General features: G+C 51.5%; 1 protein-coding gene across 2 annotated transcripts; it reads right to left on the bottom strand.

Moving 5' to 3' along the window:
* Positions 1-4,510: 4,510 nt before the first annotated feature.
* Positions 4,511-10,318, bottom strand: LOC307102282 (cytochrome P450 2A13-like; the record flags this gene model as incomplete). 2 transcript variants are annotated; one of them, XM_079775783.1, is made up of 9 exons in its annotated part: positions 4,511-4,692; positions 5,235-5,376; positions 5,848-6,035; positions 6,469-6,610; positions 7,586-7,762; positions 8,218-8,378; positions 8,525-8,674; positions 9,493-9,655; positions 10,139-10,318. In XM_079775783.1, 9 exons carry the CDS (start codon positions 10,316-10,318, stop codon positions 4,511-4,513), a joined length of 1,485 nt encoding a protein of 494 aa, XP_079631909.1. The 2 variants fall into 2 exon arrangements, with proteins under 2 accessions (XP_079631909.1, XP_079631910.1); XM_079775784.1 differs by lacking the exon at positions 9,493-9,655 and having other exon boundaries at positions 10,117-10,318.
* Between the last annotated feature and the right edge of the window lie 623 nt (positions 10,319-10,941).

The following is a 10,941-nucleotide window of genomic DNA, read 5'->3' as shown; positions in this document are numbered from 1 at the left end:
GACTGATTCATTTGCCTGTCAGCATAACTATTATTGCTCGTCTCACATTCGGTTCTTATAAGTGTATTTCTAGTGACACATGATCTCGCTCATGTCGGGCCTCAGAGGGAGGGTAGGAGAGGGTGGGGGTCGGGGGAGAGATCAACCAAGGGACTTATGTGCATGCATACGAGCCTAACCAATGGTTAAGGACAACAGGGGTGTGGGGGCATCCGTGGGGAGGGGTGTGGGATGGGAATGGGGGGATGAGGACAAATATGTGACACCTTAATCAATAAAGAAATTTAAAAAAAACAAAACAAAAAAAAAACCACACCAGATGTATGAGGCTTCTGCCAGCATAACACAGCATATTATGCAACATCAAAGATGTGAAACATCTTGATGCAGTCCCATTTGTTTATTTTCTCATTAGTTTCCATTGCCCTAGGAGCTGTATCGGTGAATGTCTGAGATTTTCTGGCTGAGCAGTGCTCTCCCTGTGGGAGCACACTGACCACCAGGGGGCAGCTCCTGCATTGAGTGTCTGCCCCTGGTGGTCAGAGCACGTCATAGCAATGGGTCATTCCACCTTTCTGTTGATTTGTATATTAGGATTTTATTATATAGGATAGTATTGGAAGTTCCAGCCACAGACATTGGTTAATAAAATTACATGGATTTCAAATGTGCAATTCCATGATACATCATCTGTATATTGCATTGTGTACCCACCACCCAAAGTCAAATCTTCTTTTGTCACCTTATATTAACCCCCTTGACCTTTTACTACCTCCCACCTCTTTCTCTCTGGTAACGATTATTCTGGAGAATTGTGAAAATTAATAGTTGTTCTCTCTTACCTCTTCTCTCCCTCCTTGTAGGGAAAATACCTGATAGCTATTCTCTCTTCTCCTGGAGAAGTGCCTCATTGGCAGCACCCAGCTAGCTCCAGCCCCTACTCCCTTCTCTTGACTCTTTCTTTTTCTCCCTTCCTCTCTCTCTAAAATAAATAAATAATAATACTTTTTTTTAAGTGCGTTTGTAATAATAAAGGGTGTGACCCTATGGATCCATCCTTCTTCTTCTCCATTGAGCAGGAAGCATCCAATTCATGAAACCTAAGTTGTAAAACTTAGATAATGGAAAATGAGAAACTTGAGAATCATATCCTGCTGTGAAATTTGCAAGGTTCAGAGGACCAAATGCACCCCTCTCTTTTTCTCAATCATTGGTCCTCCATGTGTGGCAAGTTCTCTTTTCTAGGGGGGAGAAAGATCTGTGTAGCATTTAGTGTAAGAAACACAAATCCAAGGCTAATGTGTATTAATGTTCAGATTGTGCACTGATTGAGGATGCCACTTCTAAGGGAACACATATTGACGTATTTGAGAGTAAGAAGGTGATTCTGAGACTCTTAGCTGGGTCTTATAGTAGATCCCAGATCCATCAGAGAGAGCCAAACCTTCAGAAATTCATAGCAAATGAGTTCATGCATACACTCAGGAGAAGATGCAATCATATACTTTCATGCACACATATGCACACACACTTGTATATGGCTGTGCCATGACCAAAGTTCTCCCAGTATTCACTGAAGTGTTTTTCTCCCACACCCAGTTCACTGAGAGACCTGATTCCTGTTCCCCAGTCTTACTCTGATCAGATCCCACCTTTTGAGGGATCTGATCAATGCCCTAGCATTTGTGGTGTGCATGAATGGACAAGAGTATGTAATGAAGCCAGGTCAGCTGCCTGCCAGAGCTCTGGAAAAATTCTTGGACAGAGCTGTTTATCTATCTTAATAGATGAAAACCCTGGGTCGTAACGACTGGTCACGACCAAGGTTCGACCAACTGGAAGTCAGTCCTGCAGTCAGCTCTGGGTCTGTGGCAATCCAGCGCTGACAGCTTCCTCTGCAGGCATGGTGCCCCAGCAATGACTGCTGAGGGGGCTACAAATCAGGGCCAGAGAGAGGCCTGAAGAGAGAAGCAGGGACTGATCTGTTGCCTCTGTGGCAGCTTTTGATCAGAACTTGCCTCTCTCTCCCAGTTTTGCCAGCAGCCACATCTCCATTTCTCTCCAGGCCTCCACCAGGGCTGCTGATCAGCCCCGCCTTTCTGATCAGGGCCCATTGACAGGCCCAGAGATGCTGACTGGCATAGAAACCAACCAATCAGAACCAAATCTAGGTGAAATGTGAGGAAACAATGGCTGCCTAGGAGGCGGAGCTTTTGACGCTGACTGGCATAAAAACTGATCAATCAGAACCAAATCTGGGTAAACTGTGAGGAGCCAATTGTGCCACGCCAGCACAGCCAAGGGTTTGGCGAGCCTGAGGGAGGGCAGTGAAGGATGAAGAAAAAGACAGACAAGAGAATAAGCTGGATCTAGGTGGATCTTCTGTGCCTGGCTGAGGCCACAGAACAGATCCAGACTGCCAAGCTGATGCTTTATTTATAGTGAGGGGCAAACAAGGTAATTTACAATTTCTTGTAAGTTTCACTTGTTTTGGCAGCACTTGCTGCCCCTCCCACAGCCCATTAGCTACCCAGGAAAGATCTAGGGAGCAGTCACAAGATCAAGCTTAATTATGCTTAGAGGGTTGTGCCCTCCAAGCTGGGACTTGTTTGCGACTTTGCCAGCAGGTCAGTCCAAGGCTTAACCCTATAACGGCTCCCTAGAGCCAATGGCTGCCTAGGAGGCAGAGCTTTTGACACTGACTGGCATAGCAACTGACCAATCAGAACCAAATCTGGGTCAACTGTGAGGAGCCAATGACTGCCTAGGAGGCAGAGCTTTTGAGGCTGACTGGCATAGAAACTAACCAATCAGACCAAATTGGCCGGCAGAGGAGGGCCGCTGGGGGCGAGATCAGGCCAGCAGGGGAGGGCAGTTGGGGGCAACCAGGCCTGCAGGGGAGGGCAGTTGGGGGCAAGATCAGGCCAGTTGGGGAGGGCAATTAGGTGCGATCAGGCAGGCAGAGGGGTTAGGGGCAATCAGGCTGGCAGGCAGAGGCAGTTAGGGGCAATCATGCAGGCAGGCAGGTGAATGGTTAAGAGTCAGCAGTCCCAGATTGTGAGAGGGATGTCCAATTGGAGAGGGTGCAGGCTGGGCTGAGGGAACCCCCCATGTGCACAAATTTCGTGCACCGGGCCACTAGTGTGTGTGTGTGTATATATATATATATATATATATATATATATATATATATATATATGTATATATATATATGTGTATATATATATGTATATATATATATATATATATATATATATATATATATATATATATGCCTAAGTGACCATTGCAACCGAATGGATGACCAAACAGGTTACGTGGGGTGACTGGGCTGGCAGGGGGGTTAGTGAGGGAGGACCAAACGACTGAGCAGCAGGCTGCGTGGGGCAACTGGGCCAGGAGGGGTGTTAGTGAGGGACGACCAAACGACTGAGCAGCAGGTTGCGTGGGGCGACCAGGCCGACAGGGGCATCAGTGAAGGGCGACTAAACAACTGAGCAGCAGGCTGAGTGGGGCGACCGGGCCGTCAGGGGGATTAGTGAGGGACAACCAAACGACCAAAGAGCAGGCTGTGTGGGGTGACCAGGCTTGCAAGGGGGGGACTTGGGGGCGACCAGGCTGGTGGGGGGGGCAGTGAGGGGCAACCAGGTTGGCAGAGGGGGGCAGTAAGGGGTGACCAGGCCAGTGGGGGGCGCAGTTGGGGCGACCAGGTCGGCATGGGGGGTAGTTGGGGGTGACCAGGCCAGTGGGGGGGCAGTTAGGGGCGATAAGGCAGGCAGGCAGGTGAGCAGTTAGGAGCCAGGTGTCCTGGATGATGAGAGGGATGTCCGACTGCCGGTTTAGGGGATCGGGCCTAAACCGGCAGTCAGACATCCCCCGAGGGGTCCCGGATTGGAGAGGGTGCAGGCTGGGCTGAGGGGACCCTCCCCGTGCACGAATTTTGTGAACCGGGCTTCTAGTATTGTATAATGATATACTAAGTTGTCATTTTTTTACTTAAAAGGAAGGGGTGCTCTTTAAGAATCTACCCCATGGACAGTAGGCTACATATAGCCATCCCTGAACAGATCTGTGCTTGAGTACTTCTGAGCACTTATTGTGTTCTGTGGCATCTCAGATAGAGACTTAAACTTTCTGAGCCTCAGCTGTGTCACCTGTAAAATGGGTATGAACACAGTTCCCATCCCATACGTTTGTGAGCATTAAGGGAGGTGAGTGTGTAATGCTTTTAGCACAGAGCTGACACAGAGTACTTACTCAATAAATAATAGCTGTTACTATTATTATTATAAGCATGCACGGTATAGTGTAAGGTTTCACTTTATCTCATCCCAACTCTGAAGGATCTATCTCTAACACGGTGAACAGACAGCCCGTCTGTTTCTTCTCACTCTCCTATCCACCTTGCACTTTCTTTTCCTCCACCTCACCCCCATCCTTAGCACCGCCTCTCCAGGTCCCGCCCTCCCATTTGCTCCTCCCACTAGCCCTGCCCTGTGGCAGCTCTAGCTCAGCGTGGCAGGAAGCTCATGGTGTAGTTTCGTGGGATGGTGGCAAAGCCCACATGTTTCGGGGACACGTCGATATCCTTGGGTGACTGCGAGGACTTGAAGCGGAAGTTCTGCATGATGGTGGTGAGCAGGAGAAAGAGCTCCATTCTAGCCAGGCCTTCTCCCAAGCAGTACCGCTTTCCTGACAAGATAGGGTGGGAAGGGTGGAGGTGAGGCCTACTCTCACTGCCACCTCTTCCCTCTCTGCATCTCCAGCTGCATTCTCCCCGGGGAGGAGGGGACAGAATCCGTGGCCTGGAGACTTTCAGAGAAGTCTCTAATCCTGCCTGAGCCTGTTTCCCTTATACATGGGATGGGGGTGAGCTACAGTAGGCTGTAGCAATGGGAATTTAGACGACCCTCCCCCTAAACATACACATATGGCTGCTGTGCTATCATCTCCTAGGAGTCTGAAGAATTCAAGTGACCTTGGGCAAGTCTCTGACTCACTCCGGGCCTTGATTTTCCCCATCTCTGAAGTAGGTACAATCACCCTTTTCCTTTTGCCTGAGTTTTGGTAGGTGTTAGTTAAGAGGGCTACAGTTGGTTGGCTTCAGGGTAGATAATCAGAGGGACTTCCAAGCTGGAGAAAGCTACTAGGCTGCATCTCGGAGAGGGGAGCTGGAATGAAGGAGGCCCCTGTTGGTGTGACGGGTGGCTTGGCAACAGACAGTGGTCTCTTACCAATGGAGAATGGCACAAAAGCATCACTCTTCTTGAACTGCCCTTCCTCATCTAGGAAATGCTGGGGGTTGAAATCTCCAGGGTTGGAGAAGAACTTGGGGTCTCTTAGCACGGAGCCCAGCATAGGAAACACTTCAGTGCCCTGGTGGGGAGGAGGAAGGGTTTGACAAGGTGAAGGACGAACGGGTATGCTGAGAGCATATGAGGTTAGAGGGGGAATGTGGGTGCTCTAGGCAAGGAGAAATGGGAGCCAGGGTCCTCTCTGAGGGAGGAGCTTTGAGGGATGTGACATTTATGTCCCTGAGACAGGAATTTTGAGGAGTATGGCGTCTGTGTCTCCTGAAGTAGAAGCTTTGGGGTACATGCAGCTCATGTCTCTCAAGGCAGGACGTTTGGGGGACATGGGATTCATATTCCCTGAGGCAAGAGGTCTTGGGGAGATATGGGTGGGTTAAAGGGACCCGTATCTGAGTGGGAAGGTTGAAAGGACATGTGATTGGGGAAGTCTGTGGTTGAGGGAGGGGGACAAGGGCTGGGAAGCTTCTAAGGAGGATGGGGTGCTGGGTCACAGGATGTAGGTTGGAGGTCCCTCTAGGCTGAGCATGGGCAGCACCTTAGGGAGGAGGAAGTTCCGAAACTTGGTGTCCTTGGTGACTCTGTGGGCCACGCCCATGGGGATCATGTCTCCGAATCTCTGGATCTCGTGGATCACCGCCTCTGTGTAGGGCATCTTGGCCCTGTCTTCGAACTTGGGCTGACGGTTTTTGCCAACCACCTGGTCAATCTCCTCATGGACCTTGGCTGTGGGATAAGGGGGAATATGTTTAGGTATCTAGGGGTCTTGGGGCAGGAATGATAGCCCAAATATGTGCAACTGGATCATTCAGATGATCATTCGAAACAGGTTGGTCATAAGCATTGTTGGCGCAGGGTCCTGTTAACCTGGTGTGCCAGACTCATGGGGGAAGCTGGGAGGGAGGAGTCTTGGGGATGGCCTGGAGGGGCAGGTAGTGGGCACTTGGTGGAGCTATTTACCAATCAGTTCAGATATTTTCAATTTGTTAACAGCGAATGAAACGTGCCTGGTCCCTATTAGCAAGTATCATCACCCAGTCTCTGGCTAGCAGGGTGTGTCTGAGGGTCCAGAAATGTGAGAGAGGTGGGGACATTGCAGCAGGCTCAGAGGAATTTTGAGGGTCTGTGGCCCTCACTTCCCTGCCCCCTCCAGCCTTACCCTCCACATCTGGGTGCTTCATGAGCATCAAGAAACCATAACGCAGGGTCGTGCTGACTGTCTCGGTGCCCGCAAAGAAAAGGTTCAGCGTGGTCAGTACCAGGTTCTTCAAGTGGAACTCTGTGTGGGGGTGCTTTTGCTCCTGCAGAGAGAGATGGCTTCAGGCCAAGCCCACTCCCCCACGTTCTCAGGGCCCTTCTGGGGTTTTCCCTCTGGACCCACTTCTTATAGATCTGGACCAAAGGTGGGAAGAGGGACCCTAGTTCTGCCAGGCCTTTTTCCAGGCTGGTGGCTCTACCCAAATGTTCTTTGCACACTCCTTACCCAGCTGACTATCTGTTCTTTAATTACCCACTTAGTTGTTGCTTTTTAATTATAGAAATATTTAGAAATGAAGGAATAGAGACAGGGAGCGAGAGAGACCATGATAGAATGCATCAGAGACAGTTGAAGAGAGACATTTTCTGAGACACAGACCGGATTTTAAGCAACAGCATCCTATTCCTTCACTGAAAATCTTGAAGCTTACCAGGGAGAATACACTCCCTGGTCCTTTCACCTTGAACTTCACACTCCATAAAGCCCATCCAGTTAGGAGGGGGGACCCTCTAATGTCACGTAGTAAAGCCAGATCACCTGTCCACACAGGTGTACCTGACAACCAAGGAATGAAAGATAAGAGATGGTGGCTAAAAGCACCAGCCTTGCAGTCTGAGAGACCAGAGTTGGAGCTAGGTTCCACTGCTTCCTCATTGTGTGACCTCAGGCATGGCACTCATACTCTCTGGGCCTCAGTTTCCTCATTTGTCACATTGGAGTCATAGTAGAACCTTCTCCAAGAGCTGGTGTGAGTGTTAAATAGGTGAATACCGTTAAGTTCTTAAAATGGTGTCTGGTGCACGGAGGTAGCATAGATGTGCTTATTATGATGATTTGCACACACAAGCCTGCCCACGGTGAAGGCTCAGTGGAGAGAACAGTGAATTATAATTGGGGTCCTGAGGATTATGATGGGGGCATCATCTGAATGAGCCTCTGTTCTCCCCCATCCCCTGCCCCCCGCCTGAGTTTCCTCTGCTAGGCTTTGGTCTTCTTTGCACTGGCTGCTGGCAGGTACCTCCTGCATGCGGATGAGGAAGGAGTCGATAAAGTCCCGCGGGGAGTTGGGATCCAGGGTACGTTGGTTCTGCTCCACCTTCTTGGCTATAAAGGCCTCCAGCCCCTGGAGCTCCTTAAATGCCTGTTGCTGTGGCCCCGGCAGGTGTTTCATCACCGAGGAGAACATCTCATAGAGCTGAGGGGGGAGGACAGCTGTCAGCGGGCGACACCTGAAGGGAGCGGGGCCTGTCCCGGGGCAAGGGCGGCACCGGTCAGGCCCCTGTCCGGGGGTCTAGTGTTTAGATGGGGCTGGATGGAAACAGATGTCTACGTTTTCATGCGGGATCAGCGTGCGGGCTCCTGTCCAAGGATTGAATAGTAGGTGAGGTGGACTGAGACACACACCCAGATGTCCTTCCTTCCCTTTCTTTTGTGGTAAGGACTATCAGCTGAGATTCCAGGTATTGGAGACTGGGTATTGGGCACCTGTCCTGAGTTCCTGTTCAACTGTTCAGTTGTCCAAGGGAGACGGCTGGTTTTGAGGGGACCCAGGTCTGGAGGAGGATAGGGGCTGGGGCACCGGTGTCGGTGTAAGGGAGGCGGTGGCTGGTTGTGCAAGGGCCACAGCAGAGCCAGGTTGGGGTCAGTTACCTGCCCCGTGGATGTGGCTGTGAACTGGAAGCTTCCCTGCATCATGCGCAGCAGTGAAAGGAACTCTCTGTCCTCATAGTCAAAGCGGTCTCCGAAGACAATGGAGCTGATGACATTGGAGACAGTTCGGCTCAGGAAGAAGGTGGGATCGATGAAGGCACCTGGGAGGGGGGAGAGAAGGGATTTGGGGAGAGTCAACTTGGCGGTCGGATGCCAGTCTGAGATTCGAGGAACGCCTTCCCCCAACCTGGTTCCCCTCCAGGCCAGACGCGCTCTCCTCCTCTGCTCTCGGGGGTCCCAGGCTCACCCCGCGTGCCCCGAAGGGCCTCTAGGAGGAAGCCCGCCTCCTCCTGGATGCGCTCCTCGATGCCGCGCTTGCCCATGCCGAAGTCCCGCAGCGTGCTGATGGAGAAGCGCCGGAGCTGCTTGGCTCGCTCCCCATTGCTGAACACCACGCCTAGGGAGGGGATGTAGGAGTGGGGAGGGGCGGGGTCAGAAGGAGTGGGGAAGGGGAGAGAAAGAGAGAGAGAGAGAAAGAGAGAGAGAGAGAGAGAGAGAGAGAGAGAGAGAGAGAGACAGAGAGAGAGCACTTAGAGAAATACAGAAAGAGAAAGAGACCAAGTTGGAAGAAGGTCAGAAGGAAAGGGGCAAAACGGATGTACAGAGAAACAGAGATGCAGAGACACTCTCATGAAGAGAAAGAGGCAGGAGGGAAGGAGGGGAAGTGAGATATGGGAGGTGGGAGTAAAAATTGAGAAGGATTCTAAGACTGAGCTGGAGAAGAGAGAAAAATATATACAGAGACACAGAGAGGGTCTGGAAGAGAGAAGAGGCTTTTACCAGGAGGCAGAGGCCTGGGGATTTTGAAGCAGAAATAATGGGAGATTCTAAGACAAAGGAAAATGAGAGGCAAGGAGAGGGAGAGACAAACACGGGGAGGCACAGAAGCTGAGAAGGAGAAAAAGACAAAACGACACATGGAGACAGAAGACCAGGGTTCCAACGCAAAACCCCCAAGAGCTTCTAAGAGATGCAGAGAAAGAAGAGATATCTGGTGAGAGAGAGCTGGGAGATAGGGCAGAGAGAAGCAGGGAGACGCAGAAACTCTAAGACACGTTGGAGAGGACACAGGGATACACAGGAACGGGGACAGAGGGGACAGAGGAAGGGCTCGGCCACAGCCTTGAGTGGGTAGGTAAGTTGGGAGGAGAATGCTGGGAAACTGAGGCCATCAAGTCTACTGGACCACATTCCCCCACCCAGAGTCCCCCTCACCATAGCCTTTGAAGAGCCAGTCAAAGGTGGCCTGCTCGCCTCGCCCACTGAATTCCTCAGCCTGGTCCACCAGAGCCTCCTTTACAGCCTCTTGTCCACACAGCACCACGACCCTCCGAGTGCCCAGGTGGACGGTGAACACTGGACCGTAGCGCTCGCTGATCTGATGGGGAAGCGTGGGAGTGGTGAGAGGGAGCCCCCCAGCTCTGAACTGACTCTGTTCCCAGACCTCACAGTCTGGGATACATTTTGCCCAAGTTCTGACAGTCCAGGAACTGGCCATCCCAAGATCTGGTCTTTCCTGGCTAGAACCCCAGTACTAAACCTTCAGAACTCCCCCTTCTCGCCCTGGCTGGTGAGGCTCGGTTGCTTGAGCGTCGTCCTGTGCACCAAGGGGTCACCAGCTTGATTCCCTGATTCCAGGTCAGGGCACATGCCCAGGTTTTGGACTCCAATGATGTTTCTCTCTCTTTCTCCCTCTTTCTTCCTCTCTCTCTGGAATCAATATAAACATACATTAAAAAAAACCAACCTCCTCCGTCCTAAGATTTCAGTCCAACCTTGCCAACCCCCTGCCACAAAGTCTCAGCCAGACTGGGCAGGCCCCCAACCCCACCCTGACACGCATTCCCCTGCCTGGTGACACCTTCATGAGGGAGCTGTACATCTGCTCTGTGTTCAGCTGCAAGTAGTTCCCGATGAAGGGCAGTGCTGGGGGACCAGGAGGCATCTTTCCCGAGAGCTTCCTTTGCCGCCAGACAGACATCAAGACCATGATTGTCAGGCAGGACAACAAAGCTGCCAGCAGCAGCCCCGAGGCCAGCATGACGGCACTGAGAGTGAGAGTCACATGGTGATGGCTGGGGTGGCTTGTCTTTATACTCTGTGGGAGAGAAGGGCGGCCTTTGGTCCTGATTATACAACTGTCTCACTTCACCTCCCAGTTACACTCCCCGCCACGTTCCCGCCTAGCTTGGGATGCAGCCAGCAATGGAAGAGGGAGGGACTCCAGGGCAGATTAACAAGTCTGAATTTGTGGCTTCTCCTGAGGGGCCAGCCCAGGACTGTGGACCTGGGGGCTGGGTGGATAGTAGACACATTTCAGAGCTGAAGATTCTGGAATATTTGCATGTGTGAGCCCCTGAGCTTGGGATTTGGGGCCTCAGAGTGAGAAAGAGCACCAAAGTTGTGGAGTTTGGGGTCTTGGGAGAGAAGAATGAAAGAGTTAAGGGTATTGGAATGAGACAGAACATGTGGCTGTGGATTTGGGGATCTTCTGCTGAGGAGGGATGTAGGCTTAACGGTCTCAGGATTGGAGATTCCAGAGGATGGATTTGAAGGTCTGGAGGTGAGAAGCACCCCAGCAGTGCATGTGGGCTTCCTGGGGGAAGAAATATATGAGGAGCCCAGCTGGGTCATGGAGTCAGCTCCTGACCCAGATGCTGACCT

This window comes from Cnephaeus nilssonii (assembly GCF_951640355.1).
Source record: "Cnephaeus nilssonii genome assembly, chromosome: 6".
In the NCBI taxonomy this organism is placed as follows: domain Eukaryota; kingdom Metazoa; phylum Chordata; class Mammalia; order Chiroptera; family Vespertilionidae; genus Cnephaeus; species Cnephaeus nilssonii.
The sequence above is the reverse complement of the archived record's forward strand: the minus strand, read 5'-3'. Positions and strand labels throughout refer to the sequence as shown.